The sequence below is a fragment of the Solea senegalensis genome, linkage group LG19 (genome assembly GCF_019176455.1).
Source record: "Solea senegalensis isolate Sse05_10M linkage group LG19, IFAPA_SoseM_1, whole genome shotgun sequence".
Classification (NCBI taxonomy): Eukaryota; Metazoa; Chordata; class Actinopteri; order Pleuronectiformes; family Soleidae; genus Solea; species Solea senegalensis.
Window position 1 is genome coordinate 18,910,442 of NC_058038.1, and position 24,791 is coordinate 18,935,232.

General features: G+C 42.3%; 2 protein-coding genes across 2 annotated transcripts in view; one reads left to right on the forward strand and one right to left on the reverse strand.

Annotated features, from left to right (window-relative positions):
* The window catches only part of stx1b (syntaxin 1B), a 17,979-nt gene extending 10,998 nt beyond the window's left edge, over positions 1 to 6,981 (reverse strand). The window contains exons 1-2 of the mRNA XM_044051921.1: positions 6,432 to 6,981; positions 106 to 180 (exon numbers count right to left, since the gene is read on the reverse strand). Coding sequence (XP_043907856.1) covers positions 106 to 180; positions 6,432 to 6,461 — 105 coding nt within the window. The 5' untranslated portion in view covers positions 6,462 to 6,981. The remainder of the gene's footprint in view (positions 1 to 105; positions 181 to 6,431) is intronic.
* A 4,586-nt stretch (positions 6,982 to 11,567) lies between these two features.
* Positions 11,568 to 18,152, forward strand: si:dkeyp-113d7.10. Its single transcript, XM_044051915.1, has 5 exons — positions 11,568 to 12,179; positions 13,511 to 13,813; positions 15,116 to 15,547; positions 15,840 to 16,057; positions 16,155 to 18,152. The coding sequence occupies exons 1-5, from the start codon at positions 11,816 to 11,818 to the stop codon at positions 16,401 to 16,403; spliced, it is 1,566 nt and encodes a 521-aa protein (XP_043907850.1). The 5' UTR covers positions 11,568 to 11,815; the 3' UTR covers positions 16,404 to 18,152.
* The last annotated feature ends 6,639 nt before the right edge of the window (positions 18,153 to 24,791 follow it).

A 24,791-nucleotide genomic window follows, 5' to 3' on the forward strand; every position in this document is an offset into this window, starting at 1 on the left:
TACATCACAACACACAGGTCCAACACAAACTGACCACACGGGGCAGTGGTGGACCAGAGTGTGCGTGCCTCTGTGTGGGCGCATGCGTGTGTGTGTGTGTGTCACCTGTTCAAAGAACTCATCCATGAAGTGGTCCCTGTCGACCTGAACCACCTCTTCATCATCATCACTGTCCTTAGCCTGCACAGAAGAAGACCATGGTGAGTTCACCGTGTGTGTCTGTGTGTGTCTGTGTGTGTGTGTGTCTGTGTGTATGTGTGTGTGTGCATATATGTGTGTGTACTGCCTGTTAGATCAGTGTCAGTGAACGCCTCATTGATGCAGCCACTTGAGGCATGATGGGAAGTGTAGTTCAGTCTAGTGAAGATTATGGGTAATTACACATTCATACACATTCACACACATTAAAATCAACGGCAGCACAAAATATCTTGAGAATTGGAACAGCACTTGGACTGAGGCTGATGACGTTTTCACAAGTACGGGAGTACGCAAGTACGTACAAGTATGGATATTGAGAAACGGCCAGGGTCTAAAGTAGGACTGAAACATCCCAACAAGGTCTAAATCTGGTCCAACATGGTCTTAATTTGGTCCAACACGGTCTTAATCTGGTCTAACGTGGTCTTAATCTGGTCCAACAAGGTCTACATCTCCAGCAAGGTCTAAATCTGGTCCAAATAGGTCTGAATCTGGTCCATTGCGGTCTTAATCTGGTCCAACAAGGTCTAAATCTGGTCCAACAAGGTCTACATCTGGTCCAGCAATGTCTAAATCTGGTCCAACATGGTCTTAATCTGGTCCAACACTGTTAATGGTCTAACGGTCTTGGTCCAACAAGGTCTACATCTCCAGCAAGGTCTAAATCTGGTCCAAATATGAATCTGGTTGGTCTTAATCTGGTCCAATGGTCTTAATCTGGTCCAACAAGGTCTACATCTCCAGCAAGGTCTAAATCTGGTCCAACATGGTCTTAATCTGGTCTAACACGTTCTTAATATGGTCCAACAAGGTCTACATCTCTAGCAAGGTCTAAATCTGGTCCAAAAAGGTCTGAATTTGATCCAACGCAGTCTTAATCTGGTCCAACAAGGTCTAAATATGGTCCAACAAGGTCTAATTCTGGTCCAACATGGTCTTAATCTGGTCCAACACGGTCTAAATCTGGTTTAACAGATTTAGTGTGAAGAAGAGGATGATGGGAAACCATGACTGTGTCTGTTCTCAGCTGATAAAACATGAGACAAAGAGACATCTGTCGACCAATCAGCAGTGGACGTGGTCGTCAGGGAAACGATGTCCATGTTTGTTTCTCTGAATAAATCAAAGTGAATCGACTCGAGCTGCTGAAGAACGCGTTCAATATTATTATCAACAGCAAAACAAGACAAACTAACTCTAGTTTCTATGGCAACATGTGGACGACACACACACACAGGTCAGAGCAGGTGAAAGTCGTTACGAGAAACAGTTTTATTATATTCACGATGTTCGCGATGTTCGCGATGTTCGCGATGTTCACGATGTTCGCGATGTTCATGTTTATGAACGATCTGAAGGACCCTCAATCCTCACATAAAAGCAGTGATGTCATCAGTCACATGATGTCTAACGTTTATAAATAAATAAAACGTGAAGGTGAATCACTGTGGAGAACACACACGTCCCAGAGGATTGTGGGTAATGGTGCTCGTTGCTGGCATGCTTTATTACACACACAGACACACACATACACACACAGTGACACCTGAGGTCAAGTGTGTGTGACAGGATGAGGAAATAAACCATGTATCAAAATTAAAGTCTCATGTTTGCAGGATTTGATGATTTTATTTTAATATTTTAAACAAAACAAACATTTAAACTTTAACTTTTTATTTTAGTGACACTTTTTAACTGACCTGATTTTTACCATTCTACTCTCTCTCCTCCCCCTCCCTGTTTGTTCTCTCTCTCATCACCCATCCCCGCCTCCTCTGACCTCTCTCTATGTCTCTCTCTCTGTCTGTCTCTCTCTCTCTCTGTCTGTCTGTCTCTCAGTCTGATGATGTCACACACAGGTAACTCAATACCCTAACCCTTCACCAGAGAACTAAAAAAGGTCACTATGTTCGTGGAAACAAGAGAAACACGGCATTACACTAACCTGAACACACACACACACACACACACGTTTACGGGAAACCTTTATTTTTTATTAAAAAACGCCAAAGAAAATATTGTTTACGTTTTGTTTCATTTGTGTGTGGATAAGGACAGAGGTCAGAGGTCAGTCATTGACCTCTGTGTCACACACAGCTGCAGAGAGGAGGCCTCGAACAGTGATGCAGCATTTTTTAATCATCTCACACACACACACACACGTTTGTATAGCATTCATAGTGAGGACATTCACTGACATAATGCATTCCCTAACCACTGTGCCTAACCCTGACCTTAACCATCACAACTAAGTGCCTAACCCTGACCTTAACCCTAAAACCAGGCCTTAAGTCACATTTAAGGGTGTGTCAGAAAGTGCGGACCAAAATGTCCTCACTTTTCCAATGGTTTTTTTGGGGCTCACAAAGCTACCCATACAAGAATGAACACACACACACACACGGAAAACAAAACTGTGATTTAGAACTAAAACTAACAATTAATCATTGATTAATCTGTTGTTCAGAAAATGTGTACAAATATTGATCGGTGTTGATTGATTTTTCATCTTCTTAAATGTGAATTTTTTTTTTCGTTGCTCCATAAAACAAAGAAATCATTCAAACATCATAATTTCCAGGTTTGATAAACAATGAGAAACAATCAGTAGTGTGATGATGATGATGATGATAATGCAGCATCTGTTACTGGCAGGATTACATGATCATCCAACATGGCTGACAGTAGAGGAGTGTGTGATGGACAGAATTCATGGCCGTTTCTCAATATCCATACTTGTACTTGTGCGTACTTGTGAAAACGTCATCAGCCTCAGTCCAAGTTCTGTTACAATCCTCGAGTACGTGAGCAGCGAGTACGGTTGACTTGCGCGTACTTGAGAAAGCCGCGTATCTCAGAATGCTGCTATGTTTTGCTGGAACATAGCAGCAGATAATACAAATATAAATCTGAAGTAAATATTTTTCTGTGTCCCAGAACAAAGTTTTAAGATCATTTGAGGCGAGAAATGAATCATTTAGAATTCAAACATGTAGTTTGTGTATTAAGATCTGACGTATTTATAGTTTGGCAGCGACGTTTGTCGGAGGTGATAAGCTCCGCCTCTGCGGACGCTCGCTGTGCCCGGCACAGAGCAGCGTTACCTCGGCCTGTCCTGATGAAATGATCCGCTGGCTCAGACGTCGCTGTCATTACATGCTTGGTGTGATCCATAGATTTATTGTTGACGTGTTATTTTGTTTTTAATGGAAACATTTTGACCTGACAGTTTGTATATTATTAATGTTTTATTTATTTTAACTTTGAATTTTACATTTATATTACAGTCGCACGGTCATTGTTTCTGTATTTAAATATAATATGTACATAAATATATAGATATATATATACACACACACTACTACAATGCTGCAATATATCTATTTTCACATTGTACTGTATATTTTAATAAAAATAAATTAATAAATGAAGTTAAATATTTAGATTGTGAAAATAATAACAATATATATATATGCGTTCATTAAAAGTATTTCATATGTTCATTTATCAACACTGTAGGTGGCAGTAATGAGGCTTAAGCACTTGTAGCCACCCGCCTTATCTGCTGTTCCAATTGAAGAATCATACATCTATACTCCTGTACTTGGCAAGTATGTACTCCAGTCGTACTTCCCAAGTATGCAAGTACATCCTTGCATACTTGAGTATTGAGAAAGGACCCATGTCTGCAGAGTGAAATACATGTGGAGATGAAGAGGTGAAACTGAAGAGTGATGGAGTGAAGAGAGGAAGAACAAGTGAAGGGTGGACAGGAGAGGAGAAACCACTCACTCTCCCACGCCAAACCTCATAGAAGACAATCAGTGATTTTAGCTGGTGGGGACACAGAAGCTGCTGGTCCTCTGCTGCCTCGTGTGGTCACTTTGTGTCACTGAGGTCAATCTGAACAAAGGATTTCAAACTAAATCAGACATTTGAACTTAGTGATGGAGGCAGCAGAGGATCAACAACTCTTGTGTGTGTGATGTTAAAATCACTGATTTTCTCTATGAGGTTTGGTGTGTGAGAGTGAGATAAAGACGTGAACAAGCCTTTTGATAAAATCAGTTTTTCTTCATGTAAAACTGATATTTGTAAACTCTAGTTTGGTGTCATGCACACACGCATACACATAGGGGTCACAGGTCATGGCAGTGCTAAGCAGCTGGGTAGCACAGCTCAGCTAGTTGCAGTGTGTAGACTTAGTTTAGCTAGCTGCTAGCTGTCTATTAATGCAAAGGAAATATATGTAGCTCGCTACATGTAGCTTTTCCACCACACTAACACACCAATTACATAAATCACATTAAAAACATCAAACACCCCAATAACATCAATCACATCACAAACATCAATCACATCAATCACATCACAAAGATCAATCACATCACAAATATCAATCACATCACACATATCAATCACATCAAACAGATCAAACACATCATACACATCAAACCATATCAATCACATCAAACAGATCAATCATATCAAACAGATCAATCATATCAAACAGATCAATCACATCAAAAACTACAACCATATCAATCACATCATACACATCAACCAGATCAATCACATCATACACATCAAACAGATCAATCACATCAAAAACTACAACCATATCAAGCACATCAAACAGATCAATCATATCAAACAGATCAATCACATCAAACACATCAAATACAGCAAACACATCAATCACATCAAGCACATCAAGCACATCAAGCACATCAATCACATCACAAAGATCAATCACATCAAACAAATCAATCACATCGAACAGATCAATCACATGTACGTTTATTTCTTTCACATGTTGGTTCAGTGTAGGGAGGAGTCAAAGTTTCCTGTCTCCGGATTGGTTCAAGAATATGCCAAGAAAAAAAAAGATATTTTTAACTGTATTTGTATTTAATTTTATTTTTATTCAATAGTTTTTATGCCCCGCCCACATGTGAGAGGAAGTGTGATGAGAGCTTCAGCCTGTGGAGGGAAGAAGGAAGGAAGGAAGGAAGGGAAGAAGGAAGGAAAGACAGAATGGATGAAGGAATTGAAGAAGAAAGGAAAGGAAAGGAAAGGAAAGGAAAGGAAAGAGGGAGGAAGGAAGGAGGGGAGAAAAGAAGGTGGGAAGGAATGTAATGTAATGTAATGTAATGTAATGTAATGAAGGAAGGTAGAAAGAAAGGAAGGAAGGAGGGAAGTAATATAGGAAGGGAGAAAGGAAGGAAGGAAGGAAAGGAAGGAAAGGAAGGAAGGAAGGAAGAAAGGAAAGGACCACACACATCAAATGGCCAATTTATTGATTAGTTATTATTGATCAGAATGTGACTCCACCCACATTATTCATAAATTGGAGATAAATGAAGGGATGAACCCAGTTGAACTCGGGCGGGTGGAGCTGCTGCAGAGCCACTGATGTGACCCCCCGCCCCCAACACACACACTGCACCCCCACACACATACACTGCACCCCGCACACACACACACACACTATACAACACCCCTACACCCACACACACACACACACACACTGCATCATCACTGCTCTCACCCTCACTCATAAAATGGGTGAGGCTCTGGTACAGCGAGGGAACCCCCCACACACACACACACTGTCAGTGGCAGGAGCGGCAGGAAACACGCGCAGAAGCAGCATCCAGGGCCGCGTGCGGCGCGTGTTTCCTCTGCTCTTCCTGCCGCCCGAGCGCGAGGCCGCGTCTCTCACATCCACGCGACACTGTCAGGGAGGAGGCGCGCGCGGGCTGCAGGAGAAAAAAAAATCACTGCATTTTGGTCCGCGACTCATTTCAGTCCTCCACCTCCTTCCCCTCCCCCCATCAGGTCATCCAGGCACGCACGCATGGACACGCACGGACATTATCACGGTTTAAAAAATACAAAAAACAAAAACACAAAAACTCATCACATGCAGAGAAAAGCCGCGCGAGGCCTCTGCGACTCAAACAGCGGCCATTACAGAGAGAATCCGTGACCTCCAGCCGGTGCACCCCACACCACAAACCCAACACCCCCAACCCACCCCTCTGAGAGCCGAGCCTCCATTTCACATCACTGTGCAATCACCGCCGCGGCCGCGGCAGTAGCGGCCTCCCGCCAGACCTCCTCCGCAGAGCCGCAGCTGCTCCATCACCGCTCCTCGCCGCCTCGCAGCGGCAGCGGCAGCGGCGGGAGGAGAACACGGAGAATAAAGAGAAAAATCATCATCTTACGCTTCGCAGTTCCGCTGTGCGGTCCTTCATGGTGTCGCCGCGCTGCGCTGGGTGCTACAGCAGAGAATCGGCCCTGGTGCGGGGGGAGGGGGGGAGGTTTCCGACACCGCGTCGTTCGTCGTTCTGAATCCGAGCTTCGTCAGATTTCTGCCGCTGCTTCTCTTCCTCTTCTTCTTCTCCTTCTTATTCACTTGTTCACTTCCACTGAGTGATGATGAGGGAGGAAGAACGCGGCGCGGTGTGACGCGTCTCCGCCTTCTGCTGCTGCTCAGGTGTTTTTAAATCCGCGTCCGACCCTCTCTTCTTCTTCTTTTCTTCCTCTCCTCCTCCTCCTTCTTCTTCTTCTTCTTCTTCTCCCCCTTCTTTTCTTGCTGTCCTCCTCTTGGACGGATGCTGATGTCTTCTCTTTGAAATTGCGCCTCTCCGCCGCTCTGCCTCAGACTGCGCCCCCTTTCTGTCCGCGGCTTCCTCCTCGGTGCGGTCGCAGTGGCCCCGCAGCGCGCAAAGCAGCAGCAGCGGCAGGAAGAGCGACCAGAGAGGAGGGGGGGGAGTGTGGTACTGATGCTGCAGAAAAAGAGAGGGGGAGGGAGAGAGGAGAAGGGGGGGGCGATGCGGAGGGTATGGGCGACTGTGCGCATGCGCGAGGTCCATCTGTCTACCTGCTTCCTCCCCTCCCCCACCTCTCTGCGAGGGGTGATAACTGTCTTGTGCTGTGACGTCAGACACTGTTTAACCACGTAAATAAAAGGTGGACAATTTCCCCCCCACACACATCGACATTCATGACTTGAGGGGACATTGCATTGACTTATATTCATTTCCTGGAGACTTACTCTAACCTTAACCACAATTACTACTGGCCTAATCCTAATCCTAACCCTAACCCTAACCTCGACCTAACCTTAAAACATATCTTAAAATCCTTAACATGTAGTCATTTACGTTATGGGGACTTGCTTTTTGTCCCCACAAGGAAGACAAGTTCCCATAATGTGACAGTGTGAACAGGTTTAGGTCCCCACAACATTAGTAATACATGGACACACACACACACACTGCTGCCTCCATCACTAAGTTCAAATGTCTGATTTTGTCACTTCCTTTGTTCAGCTTGACCTCAGTGACACAAAGTGACCACACGGGGCAGCAGAGGAGCAGCAGCTCCTGTGTCCCTGACGTCTTTGGTGTGGGAGAGTGACTCTCTGAAGCCTCTGGTTGTTTCTCAAATACTTGTGCGTACTCCCGTACTTGTGAAAACATCATCAGCCTCAGTCCAAATTCTTTTCCAATTCTCATGCACACGAGCAGTGAGCAGCAATCAGGTGGTGATTTGAGCGTACTTGAGAAAGCCACATATCCCAGAATGCATTTCGGCGGAACATAGCAGCAGATAATACAAATATAAACCTGAAGTAAATATTTTTCTGTGTCCCAGAACAAAGTTTTAAGATCATTTGAGGCGAGAAATTAGTCATTTAGAATTCAAACATGTAGTTTGTGTATTAAGATCTGACGTATTTATAGTTTGGCAGCGACGTTTGTCGGAGGTGATAAGCTCCGCCTCTGCGGACGCTCGCTGTGCCCGGCGCAGAGCAGCGTTACCTCGGCCTGTCCTGATGAAATGATCCGCTGGCTCAGACGTCGCTGTCATTACATGCTTGGTGTGATCCATAGATTTGTTGTTGACGTGTTATTTTGTTTTTAATGGAAACATTTTGACCTGACAGTCAAAGTTTGTATATTAGTTTGTATATTATTAATGTTTATATTTATTTTAACTTTGAATTTTACATTTATATTACAGTCGCACGGTCAATGTATCTGTATTTAAATATGATATGTACATGATTATTATTTTAATAAAAATAAACTAATAAATGAAGTTAAACATTCAAAATGTGAATAAATATATTATATATATACATATATATATATATATATATGCATTTATTAAAAGTATTTCATATGTTCAATTATCAACACTGTAGGTGGCAGTAATGAGGCTTAAGCACTTGGTGCCACCCGTCATTCAAACAGTAGAACAAGGACGTATCCGCTATTCCAATTGAAGAATCATACATGTGTACTCCTGTACTTGGCAAGTATGTACTCCAGTCGTACTTCCCAAGTACGCAAGTTCATCCTTGCATACTTGAGTATGCAAGTAAGCAAGCGTGTATGTATTGTTCTGCTGTTTGAATGGTGGCTGGTGCCAAGTGCTATTGTTATTATTTTATTATTAATATTTTAAATATTTAACTTCATTTATTAATTTATTTTTATTACAATTGCAACATTGTAGTAGTATGTGTATATATATATGTACATATTATATTTAAATACAGATACAATGACCGTGCGACTGTAATTCAAAGTTTAAATAAATAAAACATTAATAATATGCAAACCTTCAAACTGTCAGGTCAAAATGTTTCCATTAAAAACAGAACGTCAGCACGTCAACAACAAATCTATGGATCACACCAAGCATGTAATGACAGCGACGTCTGAGCCAGACGTTTGTCTCAAAAAGACAAAGTCAGACTGTGGACGACTTCCATGAGATATTTACACCCATCATTTTTCTGTCGTCTTAATCTACGATCTCTGCGTCACATGATCTAGACCAGGAGTGTCAAACTCAAATCCATCGCGGGCCAGTTTTAATAAATTTGGAACGGTCACGGGCCAAAACAAAAATTTACGAGAGCTTTCCCACTGTCCTGTGATTGGCCAGGTACCTGGAAGTGACGTAATAGATAGGCCAGCTCTCAGATACACAGCTCCCCCTCTGGCACGGTGGATGCTCTGCATCTCAGCAGCTACAACGAGAGTAGTTCTTCTTCTTCTGCGGTTGAATGTACGCAACCGGATGTGCCCGAACTAGTGCCCGCACCAGGAGGCGCTACGGTGGTGAGAGGAGTGGTGAGGATTTCTGAGGACGACATCAAATTAAGGAAGTGCCGATCCACTTCGCAGAGCCCAGGAAACAATACAACACTATTTTCTCAGCAGTGGCTGAAGTGTTTGTTCTGAAACTTTAGGGTTTCATAAAAGAGGTAATGACGCAGATAAACACACAAACGCAGCGTTAATTGGAGCTTCCTGTCTATGTGGGCTTTAAGATATGATATCTGATTAAAATATTGTCTAAAAATAAATAACCAAAAAATAAAACATGTGTATGTGGTGTAAAGGTAGATTGTACTCTTTGATTACCGACACCGCCTCATACCACAGAAGAAATACTTTTACATTCTGAACATTTAAGGATCATTTGTGGATATTTCTCAATCTGCTTAATCTCACTTGTAGTAGTAATTAAACACTAACGTAAACACTATTGGCGGGATGCCGTCATTTTGCTGATAATAACATAATTGCCATGCACTGTGAAAATGTAGTTTAAAGTCAGTGCACTATTTAAAGCAACATAGATTTATTATAAGGCAACTTTTTTTAAGATCAATTAAGCACTCGCAGCCACGTAAAATGACGTGGTTGACCACATCTGTCCTGGGCGCTTGATATTGACACATGTATATTAAGGAAAAACAGGTATAATACCGGCGGGTCAACTCCAGTGGTCATTTGTTATGGCCTCGCAGGCCAGATATAATTACACTGTGGGCCAAATTTGGCCCGTGGGCCAGAGTTTGACACCCCTGATCTAGACTTTTATAAATCACTCACTCTCCCACACCAAAGTCCAGAGAGAAAACCAGTGATTTTAGCTGCGGGGACACAGGAGTTGTTGATGTCAAACACTCAAGTGACAAAATAAGACATTTGAACTGAGTGATGGAGGCAGCAGTGTGTGTGTGTGTGTGTGTGTGTGTGTGTGTGTGTGTGTTGTGATTTGAACTTTAATGCTATTGTAAATGAAATATAGACATGAAGCACACACACACAGACACACACACACTCTGTGTGTGTGTGTCTGTGTGTGTGTGAATCCTCACATGTTAGTGATGACTGAGGCGTTTTTGTGTCTGAAGAAGGAAATAAACCACTTCCTCTCACTGCACGTGCTGCTCTGAACATGTTGATGACGTAACATTCACATGTTGAGTTCACACACACAGACACATGCGCGGGGGCGGGAGGGGGTGTGGCCTGCTCAGGTACGGCTCGGCTCGATTCGGCCTCCCTCACAACAAAGACAGAGCTGGTCCTCGAGCGTCATGAAACTGGCCACGCCCCCTCCTCTCAGACGCTGATGCCGTAAAGCCTGGAAAAAACGTGCATGTTTTTTTAGGGGGAGTGTCCCTCCGCTGCAGCATGCGCTCAATCAGAGACGGGGGGGTGGGCAGACACAAAGCAGCAGACACCACGCCCCCCCCGTTGTCAGTGATGTAATGATGAATCTTTTTTGTTTAGTTGTTGATTTCTTTTTTTTAAATTATGATCACATTCTGATTTTCTTAGAATTTCCTCACATGAGTTTGTTTTGCATCTTTTAGTTTTCTTGTTTATTTATTTACGTTCAAGTTGTCTGGTAGATTACCCAGAATGCACCTGGGTGGCCTGTGGTGTTTCTGATGCTTCGTTGACCTCATGTTTCTTCATTTCCTTTGACTTTTTTTGTATATAAAATGAGACTTTATGTCATTTAAAATGGCGACGTTGTCTTTTTACTGTGGATGGACAAAACCTTAGACTTTTATTTTGAAAACTGTTAGCTTGTGTTGAAGCATGGACAAACATTAATGGAGGCTTTTACTTTTAGGAATAAATGCTAGACTTTTATCTTGAAAACTGCGAAGTTGCGTTTTAGACTTGTCACGCTCTGGTTCACAGGATTTTCTGTTACTAAGCAACCACCTGATTCCTGTTTGCACCTGGCTGGTCACGTGACGTGTGTTCGTGAGAAAAAACCCTGCAAACCTCCGTGACTCAGCACATTACAGCTACTTTACTACAGTCGTACATGTGTGATATTTAGTCTACAATGATTGAAATGATTACGTGTGATAACGACGTGCAGCAGTAGGTGGCGCTGCGGAGGCGGTGACAGCAGCGGTAATGACTCAAATGTCTCTGGCACTCTCTCATGTTATTTTGTCAAAGCCAAAATGGCTGACTGCAGGGGCGCGAGCGCGCACGGGCCCGGCACGCGCTGCTCAGCACATGTGGGCGGGAAAATGCTCCTGCGCGTCTACTCGAGTCTTTCCGGCAGACTCCGGGGAGGCTGAACACGCGCCCAGCGCAGAGAAAAGAGTAGCGAAGCCGCCGGAGAAAGTGAGCCAAGCATCGGCTAGGGCAGCCGTGCGACCCGGGGACGTGTCTCGCCTGTTTTCCGTCGGGAAGACCGGGCAGTGTGAAGGACTGGCGGCTCCGGTACACAAGAATGAGAGAGGCCCTCGAAAGGAGGGGCCGAAAACATGAACGGGGCCGTGTACATTTCGTTTTTTCAGGGGCAGCTGGAGTCTGTGCTGGAGCAGGTCGTTCAGTTCGCCGTCCAGGAAATCAGCAAAACGGTGGGCTCCAGTCTGAACGCGCTGCTGCTGGAAACCGCCGTGAAAGAGCAGGAAAACCACCGGCTCCGGCTCCAGCTGCAGTCTCGGGAGAACCGGGACAACACCAGCGCCGCAGACGGCGGGGACTCACCGCGGAAGAGGAGTGACGAGGCGGCGGAGAGCGGCAGGACAAAGCCCGAGCAGAGGATTCACGCCCCCGGAGGACAGAGCACTGAGCCCCGCTGCTACACCGACACACGCCGCCTGGAGCAGAGGGGACGAGTCGTAGGTCAGAAGCATTCAATATTTACACCATTATTTTCACGATGATGTATATGATCGCAGACACAATAATATTAACCATGTACACATGATTTGAATCCATTTATTTATGATCACATTTGTTAATTGTGTAACGTTTCTTGCATAATATCTGCATGATAACTTGCACAATATATACAACTATATTCACGATTGTGTGGACGGTACAGTTATAAAGAGTCTACCACGTCTACGTCACTTTAAGTCTACGACGTCTACGTCACAGGTCCACGTCTTTATCGCCCTGCGAGACACAAACTGAAGCTTGTGAACCACTCACTCTCCCACACCAAAGTCCAGAGAGAGAATCCAGGATTTTAACATCACAGCACACAGAACCCATCTTTGTGTTTGCCGTTTTCCTAAAGTTCCCAGGAAACACGACATCAAAACACTGTAGTACATTTGCCAGCACTGTAGGTGGCGCTCTAATGTTACACCAAAAAACAGAAGAAGACGTTGTTAACATTAGATATAATAACAGAAAGGAGACAGAATGAACCGAGCTGTTTACGTGTGAATATTTAAATACTTTATGAGCAATGGCGTCTTCGCATCATTCAATATTGTCCCCAATGAAATGTCCACAGTTTTCATGTGATGGACACAATTTCCTCTGTAGACACGTTATTTTGTGTAGTTAACGAGTTACATATGTATATTTGACCATATATATATATATGTGTGTGTGTGTGTGTAAATAATTTCTTTCTAACTTGTATTACTTGTACATTGTTTATTTGTTTGTTTATTATCAATTGTAACGCCATTTTCTCCACTGTGAGATAAATAAAAGTTTTCTTATCTTATCTTAAGACGGGACGCGTGTGTAGAACTAGACGGGACGTGTCCTTGTGTGTGGAACTAGACGGGACGCGTCCTCGTGTGTAGAAATTGACGGGACGCGTCCTCGTTTGTAGAACTAGATGGGACGCGTCCTCGTGTGTAGAAATTGACGCGAGGCGTCCTCGTGTGTAGAACTAGATGGGACGCGTCCTCGTATGTAGAACTAGACGGGACACGTCCTTGCGTGTCGTGTGTGAAACCTAAAGACGGGACGCGTCAGCAGCTATGTAGTTCGGTTGCAATAGTTGCCATGTGGGTTTGTTTACAAGGGAGTAGCATGCAGTGAGAAGCCGGGAGGCTATGTCGTGGAAACTGGCACCGGTAGTATAGTAATCCATGGTGGTACCGTCGTGTAGAATTTCTAGTATAGTAGGAACGTTACGATTTGGTACCGTGGGTACCGTGGGTACCGTGGGTACCGTGCAACTCTAGTGTCTCCTCTCTTCTGTGCAGGTCAGCTGAAGTCGGTCATGGAGCAGGTCCTGAACTTTGCTGTGCGTGAGCTGACCAAGATCGTGGAGGCGTCGTTTGACGACCTGCTGCTGGAGATCACCAAGATGGAGCATGAGCAGCAGATGCTGGAGGAGAGACTGCGCAGGAGTTCTGATGCAGGGGGAGAAGAGAAGGGGAGAGGGGGAGGAGCCGGGGGGAGGAGAAGAGGGTCAGAGAACGACTCTGTATCTCCCAGTGGCTCAGAGGACGCTCGAGAGGAGCACGCCGAGGTCACCATGTCCAAAAAGACAACAGAGACGCAGGGTGAGTGAATAAGACGACTAACTAAACCCTGAGCCATGTTTCTGGGTTTAATCCTGGCTTTAAATATCAATGTTTCTGGGTTTAAAGACGACTAACTAAACCCTGAGCCATGTTTCTGGGTTTAATCCTGGCTTTAAATATCAATGTTTCTGGGTTTAATCCTGGCTTTGAATATCAATGTTTCTGGGTTTAATCCTGGCTTTGAATATCAATGTTTCTGGGTTTAATCCTGGCTTTAAATATCAATGTTTCTGGGTTTAATCCTGGCTTTAAATTCAATGTTTCTTTAAGGCTTCCTGGTTTAATCCTGGCTTTAAATATCAATGTTTCTGGGTTTAATCCTGGCTTTAAATATCAATGTTTCTGGGTTTAATCCTGGCTTTAAATGTCAATGTAATCCTGGCTTTAAATATCAATGTTTCTGGGTTTAATCCTGGGTTTCTGGGTTTAAAATATCAATGTTTCTGGGTTTAATCCTCTAAATGTGTTTCTGGGTTTAATCCTGGCTTTAAATATCAATGTTTCTGGGTTTAATCCTGGCTTTAAATGTCATTTCTGGGTTTAATCCTGCTTCTGGGTTTAATCCTGGCTTTAAATGTCAACATTTCTGGCTTTAATCCTGGCTTTAAATATCAATCTTTCTGGGTTTAATCCTGGCTTTAAATATCAATGTTTCTGGGTTTAATCCTGGCTTTAAATGTCAATGTTTCTGGGTTTAATCCTGGCTTTAAATGTCAATGTTTCTGGGTTTAATCCTGGCTTTAAATATTTCTGGGTTTAATCCTGGCTTTAAATATCAATGTTTCTGGGTTTAATCCTGGCTTTAAATGTCAATGTTTCTGGGTTTAATCCTGGCTTTAAATGTCAACGTTCTGGGTTTAATCCTGGCTTTAAATGTCAACATTTCTGGCTTTAATCCTGGCTTTAAATATCAATGTTTCTGGGTTTAATCCTGGCTTTAAATATCAATGTTTCTGGTTTTAATCCTTTAAATGTCAACATTTCTGGCTTTAATCCTGGCTTTAAATATCAATGTTTCTGGGTTTAATCCTGGCTTTAAATATCAATGTTTCTGGGTTTAATCCTGGCTTTAAATATCAATGTTTCTGGGTTTAATCCTGACATTAAAGCTCTGCCTCTTGTCCATGTTTACACATAATGTGTAGTGATGATTCACGTCAAAATTTAAGTCTAATTTTAACGTTTTCTCTTCATCCCACCCTTCCACCCTCTTTTCCTCACTTCCTTTCCTATTTCCTCATGTCACTGATGCTCTTCTTCCTTCTCCACTTCTGGACCCAGAGCGCCCCCCGGTGCTCTCAGTCTCTCAGGACTGGTTTCCAATCCTGGACAAAGTCTTTGGTCAGAAATGGTGCAGTGACGTCCTGCAGATCAAAGAGCTGGGTGGGGAAGGAGGTGGAGGTGGGAGGCATGAGGAGGCGGCGGAGCCTCTACCAGCTCCCTCAGTGACCCTGGAGCCCTCCCCCTCCTCCCCCCAGCAGGATCCTCGCTGGACACCTCTGGAGGACATGGAGGTCTTTTCTCCTGATGCCGATGTAGAACCCGCAGACAGTCGGAAGAGCAGTGCTACCAATGCTACTGCTACCAGCGCCAGTGCTACAAATGCTACTGCTACCACCGCCAATACTACCGCTACCAACGCTGATGCTAATGCTACCAACGCTGCCAGATCCTCACCTGGCCTCTCGCCTGGCCCCCCTCTCAGCCCTGCAGGTGAGGGAGTGAAATACACCCAGTTTAATCCTGACTTCAATATCAATGATCCAGGGTTTAATCCTGACTTTAAATATCAGTGTTCCTTAGTTTGATCCTGACTTCAATATCAATGATCCAGGGTTTAATCCTGATTTTAAATATCAATGATCCTGGGTTTAATCCTAACTTAACATAATGGACGTTTTTGTCATGACTCAGCTGGTTTCAGAGAACATGACCACGCCCTGTTCGCTGTCAGTCATTATCCGATGATGACGATCTCTTTCATGTCCTCTACCTCCCCCTGCAGGCTCGTCCGGGCATCACTCTTCAGCATCGATGCTTCATCGTCTTCTGACGCTGCCGTCTCAGCTGTTGGAGGACGCCGGTGAGGACGCCACTGCCCGGGACGTCCTCGCTGCTCTGGAGAACGAGGACACCAACAACTGCCGGGACGGAACTGAGCTGCCGGGCTCAACCAAGGAGGGGGAGGAGGAGGAGGAGGAAGAGGAGGATAAAGGGAGGAAGGTGAGGACAAACAGGAAGTCATCCTGTGTTTTAATCAACGAGTGAAATGTAAATGATTAGATTTTTGATTGATTGATCAGTTCTCGTCTCCCTGCAGAAGAAGAGGCGGAGGGTGTGGTCAGAGTGTGACGAGTGTGGGCGGAGATTCAGTCGCATGTCTCTCCTGAAGGCTCACCGCCAAACCCACGTCGCTGAAACCGTCACCGACACCTCGTCCCCGCCGTCTCCTCCCGGTGCTGCCGCCACCAACACGCCGCTATGCTGCTCAGACTGCGGCAAGAGGTTCTCTTCAGTGACCCGCCTCCACAGCCATGTCCACACCCAGCACCCCGCCCACCAGTCCTGAACCCGTCCGGTTCCACCAGGAAGAACTGGGCGTAGATACAGGGTCATAAGAGGACATGCACCTTAGGACAAGGACTGAACCAGATCAAAATCAAAATCACATCACAACCAGAACTAAAACCAGACTTCAACCAGATCTCAGTCAGGACCAGAACATGATCTCAACCAGAATTAAAACCAGGATCAAATCATAACCATATCAAAAGCAGCACCTCAGAACTAGCTCACAGCCAGAACCAATTAAATACCTGACCAGGACTAGAACCAGAACCAGATTGCTCTGCTATCGTTGTCTGAAAGACGCAACCTGGACCAGGACCAGATCACAACCTGAGGGTCAGACGCTAATGTGGTATATGCTGCTGGGAGGACATTACGTCCACCACGTGGTCTTCAGAATCCAAAGAGCCATCATTTTAATCCTAATCTCAGTCTCGTTGGAACGACCTTAGCCTTTCACTCTAATGTGACTCTGGTCACAAGGAGTGATGATGTGGCCACGCCCACTGTGGAGCATCAAAGCAACACTTACAGCGACACCTTCTGTTCAACAGGAACCACGCACACAAAAGACCGAGCGATGGGTCCAACCCTGGAGCGGATCACCGGAGCGGACTTGTGTTCCGACAGGTGGAGGAGCGAAGTCACATGTTTGAGGACAGGACACCGGGCTGCTGCTGGTGACCTTGCTGGTGAAGTCAGACAGACTCCGCCTACCTCGTTTCCTGTTTCCTAGTTGTGACAATGTCTTGTTTTTAATGTTGGAACTTGGAAGAGCGAGGACGGCCAGTGACCTTTGACCTCTTTCACGTCTCTTTATTTCTCCTCACTTCTGTGTTGTTGTTTTTCTGAGTTTTTAATTTTTCGACAAAATCGTACAGGAAACCGTCGTCATCATCGCTGAATGTGAATCTCACTTTTTACTTTTCAGAAAACTGATGATGACATGAAAAGAAGGGAATGTGTCCTCTCTCCTAAAACACTGATACCTCCTGACAAAGAAGTTAAAAGTCCGGGGTGTGAAAACGTGGCGACACAAGATGGCGGACTTCGCTAAACTGGACTCTTGCCGCTAAAGTGCTGAAAAAAGGCGTGTTCTAAGGCTACGAATCGCTGACCATTCTGAACTCGTACAAACGTACTTGTGGGTCGTTTCTTCCGTTTAATCCGGTTTGTGTGGAAGTCCATTTCTGCCAAAACAAAACGCCAATAATGCGATATTCGCTCAAAGTGTGCTTACTGACGCGAGTGTGGACAACGACATGCAACGTTGCGTCACTCGGATTTTTCACTCATGAAAACTTAAACCAGGGGTCAGTAAGGGGCGGACCACGGTCCGGACCCAGGCTCTGTCCTGTCTCTGATTGGCCTGTAAGTTAGCCAATCCCAGGCAGAATAGGGCGGGCGTTCATTGAACAACGGTGAACGTGTGAGTCAGAACTGTGGTTTGTTCCAGACAGTGTGTGGTTGACATCAAAAACCGGGCTTTTAATCCGGAATGGAGTGAGGAGGCGTTCATGTTCATCCTTCCCTGAGGAAGCTGGACACCAGGCTTTTAGCTAGCAGGGCGTCCCTGTACTGAAAATAATGAGAAGTAGAAAGACGCCCTGTTTCCCCGGGAACTTTGCTGAATGTGATCAAAATTCACTGATTCAAGCTTTCTGAACAGTTGCTTCACCGTTATCTCACACTTATCTGACCGTTATCTCACACTTATCTGACCGTTATCTCACAGTTATCTGACCGTTATCTCACGACCTAACTTCACACTTATCTGACCAAGCTATCTCACAATCGGACGTTATCTGACGGTTATCTCACACTTACACTTATCTGGACCGCTATCTCTACACTTATCTCACACTTATCTGACCGTTATCTCAACTTATCTGACCGTATTCTGACCGCTATCTCACGGTTATTCGACGCTATCTTTATCTGACTGCTATCTGACCGCTATCTCACGGTTATCTATCTCTACCTATCGTCGTTATCTCACACTTATCTGACCTTTTATCTCACTTATCTGACCGTATCTCACAATTTTTCGACCGTTATCTCACAGTTATCTGAGCTATCTCACAATTTCTGACCGACCGTTATCTCTATCTCACAGTTTCTGACCATAATCTCACAATTTCTGACCGTTATCTCACAATTTTCTGACCTATCTCACAATTATCTGACCGCTATCCCACAGTTATCAATCGCTATCTCACAGTTATCTCCCAATTTTCTTGACCGCTATCTCAAGTTTTGACCGCTATCTGACCGTTATCCACAATTATCGACGTTATCTCACATTATCTCCCTCACAGTTATCTGACCGCTATCTCAATTTTCTGACCCTTATCTGACCGCTATCTCACAATTTTCTGACCGTTATCTCACAGTTATCTGACCGTTATCTCACAGTTATGACCATTATCTCACAGTTATCGCATCATATCTCACACTTATTCGATCATCTCACAGTTATTCGTCCGCTATCTCACTTATCTGACCGATCTCACACTTTATTCGACCGTTATCTCACAGTTATCTCACGTTATCTGACCGCTATCTCACAATTTTCTGACCTATCTCACAATTTTCTGACCGCTATCTCACAGTTATCTGACCGCTATCTCACAATTTTCGACCGCTATCACAATTTTCTGATATCTCTACAATTATCTGACCGTATCCCACAGTTATCGATCGCGCTATCTCACAGTCTGACCGTATCTCACAATTCTTTCTGACCGTTATCTCACAGTAATCTGACCGCTATCTCACAATATCGAATCTATCTCACAGTTATCTGACCGCTATATTCTTTGACCGCTTATCACAATTTTCTGACCGTTATCTCACAATTATCTGACCGTTATCCCACAGTTATATCGCTATCTCACAGTTATCTGACCGTTATCTCACAGTAATCTGACCGTTATCCCACAGTTATCGAATCGCTATCTCACAGTTATCTGACCGCATCACATTTTCGACCGTATCTCTACAATTTTCCTTATCACAATTATCTCACAGTTATCGATCTCACTATCTATCTCACAGTTATCACGTTATCTAGTTATCGTCTATCTCACACAGTTATCGTTATCACAGTTATCGCGTTATCTCACAATTATCGCTATCGAATCGTTATCAATTATCGACCTTTATCTCACAATTATCTGACCGCTATCTAACGTTATCTCACAGTTATCTATCGCTATCTCACAATTATCTGACGCTATCAATCGTCATCTCACAGTTATCGAATCGCTATCTCACAGTTATCTGACCGTTATTCCTCACAGTTATCACGTTATCACAATTATCTGACCGCTATCGACCGCCATTCACAGTTATTGACCGTTATCTCAATTACCAAGCTATCTCACAGTTATCTGACCGCTATCTCACAGTTATCGAATCGCTATCTGACCGTTATCGACCGTCATCTCACAGTTATTGACCGTTATCTCACAATTATCGACCGTTATCTCACAGTTATCGACCGTTATCTGACCGTTATCTGACCACTTCTTTGAAAACTTGTTTGGTTGCACTTTTAATTTCACATACCTCATTTTGGACGGACACAAACCTTTTTACCTCAGTGTTGTTTGACCACGGTCACAGTTTGATTTCACTGTTCTTGTTATTATTTCACATGAAAACATTGAAGCTCAGTGTTTTTAACAAAGAGGATTTTTATTTTGTGAATTCTTTTTTGTTGCATCTTGGCAGACGTGGGCTTCCGTAGCGAGCCAAAAACAACACAGGAAAAGGGAGATTTAATTTTTTTAAAAGACAAGAAAGATCAGTGTTAAAAAAGAATCAGATCTTCAGTGGTGCAGTTTTTAATGTGGACCAATCACAGCTCCTCCTGTGTTCGTTACAAACACACAAATGCATCTGGGTGAAAAAAATGCAAAATGGATTTAATTTGTTGTTTATTAAGATACAGATTGTTAGAAACATTGAATCATGAAAATGCTAAAAGTAAACGTGAATCACGCCTGGAGACTTCTCCAGTCAAATCTTCACACACGCGTCGAAAACTAAATTATCTTTGGTTCTTTGCTGACACCAATCAATCAGAGATGAAAGTCAGAATTCTAAGAAATACAACAAGACAAACAAGAACATTTTAAATCATAAAGTCCTGGAATGACTGGAAAGCTGCAGCTCCCTTTGTGGCACCGTGGTGCGTTGCAGTTGTAGTCGGACGTTCTGAGATGGCTGCCACTGATTTCACTTTAGTTTCACAGAACTGAAGAAAACAGCATGAGTTTTAGATTTTCCATTAGTTATTGTTTTTATTTAGTTTTGACTTTTTGTTTTTAAAATGAGGTTTGCTAGTTTTTATTTTTTGTAAAAGTTTATTTTTTATTTGTTTTAGTGTAATATTTGCCAGGTGCAAGATTCAAAAAGGTGACAATAAGTAAAAGAAAAAATAAATACTTAATTCAAATTAACCCAAAAATCTAATCACAGTCTAAACCCATGATTGAGTTTCCGTTACCGTTGTTTTAAAACTGTTTTAGTTTTAGTTTAGTGCAGTGACTGGGGTCAACTCAGGGGTCACGTCCCAGTTCTGACCTCTGACGTAAATGTAGTGCAGCATCTTCAATGTTAACAATTGTCATAGTTCTTAAATGTCCACATGATGAGGATTTGGACCACATGTGTAAAACATAAGAAAATAAAAGAATTCTGAGATTTAAGTTACAATTCAGAAATTTTTTTATATATTCTTTTTTTCTTTTTTTTATACATCTCCCAAAAAAGTTGCTTATAAACGATGCAGGAAAAGTAAAAAAAAAAAACCACATCAGAAATTCAGTGTTTGTGAAGTTTGTGAAGTTTTTATTTTTTAATCTTTTTTCAACCAGATGCATTTGTCTTTCTTTTTTCGTGACACATTGCGTCGTTGTCAGGCATCACACGCTGAATTCCTGTGATGTGGGTGTAGTTAGTGGGTGGTGTGTGATTCTTTCAAAATAAAAGATTACAGAATCTCGCAGGAAGTCCAGGCGGTAAAGACGTTAACGCTGGAGTTCCTCAAGGAACAACATCAGGATGACAGGGATTTTACTTTTGTGTTTTATTTGTTTCAAATCACAGGGAAATGTGATGTTAAAATCCAGGTTGTTTTTGTTTTTAATTCTATGATTATTTTATATAAAATCACTTTTTAGTCCCCGTTTAATCTCAATTAACTGACTTGCCTGTGTTTTTGGATTTGATGCAATACTTTTGATAAAATCAGCCCTCTTTTGTAACTCAGCACTCTAAAACAAACCTGGTTAAAAAACCTTCAAAATAAAAGTGCTGTTGTGGATCAAGGAGGGACCCGGGGGGGAAAAATGGAAAAGCTCTTTTCCTGCGCCAATGTGAAAATGACCTTTGACCTGATTTTTTTTTTTTACATGATGTGTTTGACGTTGATAATGAAGTTGCAGCGTCTGAATGTTTGTTTTTATCACCTGTTTTAGTCGATTTGACCAGGTACTTTTTGTTCAGACAAAAACCATTAAATGTTCCAAACTTCACTCTCTAGACTGACTTCCTGTCTGCAGCGTTGACTTCCTGTCTACAGATGAAACACTTAAGTCAGTGGTTCTCTATTACTTTTCTGATATGCCCCTCTCACGCTCCCCGACACCTAACCACGCCCGCCCCACTACGTGTCCTTGTCCGTCTTTGAAAACATTCTTCCTGTTAAAGTTACTTTTTTACAAGTTAGATTGAACTGTACATTTAAAATGTACAGTTATCTTTTTTGCAGTTATTTAACAAATGTTTTAATTTCAAAGTTTACAGATTTTACAGTTTATATTTAACACTTATGTGTGTATATATGGGCCATTCTACCGAATTCGTGCAAATTGCTGTCCCACAATAAAAAAAACTATTTAACAAAACAATTAAGAATTCAGACCTTCAATATTTACTAAGATTATGTTATGATCTAGGTAAACACAAGACTGTAACTATTTAGTAATTAAGCTAAATATATACAAAATCATCATTTATGCTACCTTCCTAGGTACTTTCTATTGGGAAGTAGTTGTCCCAATCTCTAAGCCCTAAATTTCAATCCATGAAAATAATACTTAAAAGAATTTTGTCATTTTTTCCAATGGTGTATTTTAAAATATATGTTTGGTTTCTTTTAAACAGAATGTAAAACATTTAGATTCATTTTGAAGTTTTTTTTGAAATTACAAAACATGCTTTAAAAAATGCTGTCCCACACTTTCATGTCACAACCGTAACACGAGTTGTTTTACCACATGGGTGGAGCCTGGTTTTAGTCACACCCCAGAATTTCTGACCAAGAAATGACACTGCATCCCTGTCCCTCATGGCTGCATGGTGAGATATTACCTCTCATAATTTTTAAGTAAATGGGCTCCAAAGTCTGAAAATCAGCATGTTGCATTAATAATTGTCACAACCGTACACATATTATCTCCAAGTAAATACACTTTTGGGGGCTCAAAACAAAATATTATGTTTTGTTGTGTGTACAACTGTTCAAACATCTGTTCCTAGCCAATTACTTGTTAGCATGTTTGAGTTATGCTAGGAATTAGCTAAAAATGTCACAACCGTAACAGTCACAACCGTAACGAATTGTAACGTTACGGTTGTGACATAATCATTATGGTGTACTGTTCCACATATTTAAGGACATTTTTCATCATTATTATTACATTATACTCATTAAACATGATAATAATAATAATAATAATAATAATAATAATAATAATGATAATAATAATAATAATATTGTTATTATATTTGATTTGTAAGGCACATTTCATTTTTAAGAATCTCAGAGTGCTAAATAATGTTTGATATGATAAGGAAAGAAGGAAAGAGAACGAAACTAGAAACGAAAGAAAGGAGGAAAGATCAAATCTATCAGTGATTTATCTGACAGGGAGCAAAGGAAGGTCAGAAGATCATGGCGAAAAAGACAGCAACATCACAGGCTATTGGTGAAAAGTCAAAGAGAGGTGGAGAGATTGTGCACAACTTCCACGCCACCTCCCACACCCTCTGCCACGCCTTCTCCCATGCCGCCTCACCTTCCACGCACTTCTAGTGAGACTGTTACTCCACGCACTTCTAGTGAGACTAATAAGAGACGTTCGAATGCGTGACCACAGAAAAATAAACTTGAATGGAAGAAAGAAAAATATAGAAAACGGTGCCATAGATTGTGCGTGAGGCCAGAGAAGTCAAAATGTTCTGCAAGAACAAAAACTCAGAAGGAAGTATGGAAGCACAGAGTTCCTGTGCATATCAGAAAGACCCTTCTTTTTCATAACACACTCATGCACAATTTGCAGAAAAAAATACAAGTCTGCCAATTATAAAGAGAAACATGGATTAAGAAGCGCATTGACAAGCAGGTTGCTCAGAAAATACAATCTTGTTTCTATGCTCAGAGAAACACTAGGCAGCTCCGACAGGCAGCTCTCAACACGACTGCAGACAACCCACATCTAAAGATCACATATCAGAGACATAACATTTGTGTTTGTAAAATTCACATTGAAAGGCAGGTTATGAGTTAATATTAAGCAATAAGGTTGAGGGGATATAATACAACCTTGCAAACAAAATACTGTGGTCACAAGCAAAACAGTGCAGTCACTACCGTAACAGTGCGGTCACTACCGTAACACTGAATGTTTTGTAAAATAAAATAAGAATTGAGTCATTAAATAACATTTTATGATAACTATTGGTTAAATATACATTCAATGTAATAACTAATGAACTCTGAGATCTCTATGATCAGTGTAATTCATTTTACAAAAAAGATTGCATTTCAATTTTGATGAGTCTTAGAAAATAAACTTTGAAATTTTGTTTAAAAAATAATTTTAAGTGATTTAGTTGTAAAACCCTTCATAATAAATTACTAAAATTATTCTTTAGAGGGTGTATGGACACACAATATTAACAGATTAATATAATGGTTTTTATTGCAGTATGTTGCTGTGTTACGGTAGTGACAAATTTCAGGAGTTGAAAAACATTTCAAGAACAGGCAGACATTAATATATGAAATTTGACTGCGCCTTTACTAGATATGTACCATTGAAATATGGTACAATATATGTATGGACAAGGTTTTTGGAAAAAAACAACTTTTGAAAATGTGTTTCCAACTCTGGACTTTGCACGAATTCGGTAGAATGGCCCATATACACATATGTGTATATAGTAGTGTGTGTATATATATATATATACAGTATGTGTGTGTGTATACATATACATATATAAAAAAATCAGGGTTGTGCTCACTCTGACCACAGTGACTGGACACCGTGATAAAGATGATTTACGGCAGTTGTCGCCCGTCGTCACTGCTTGCACT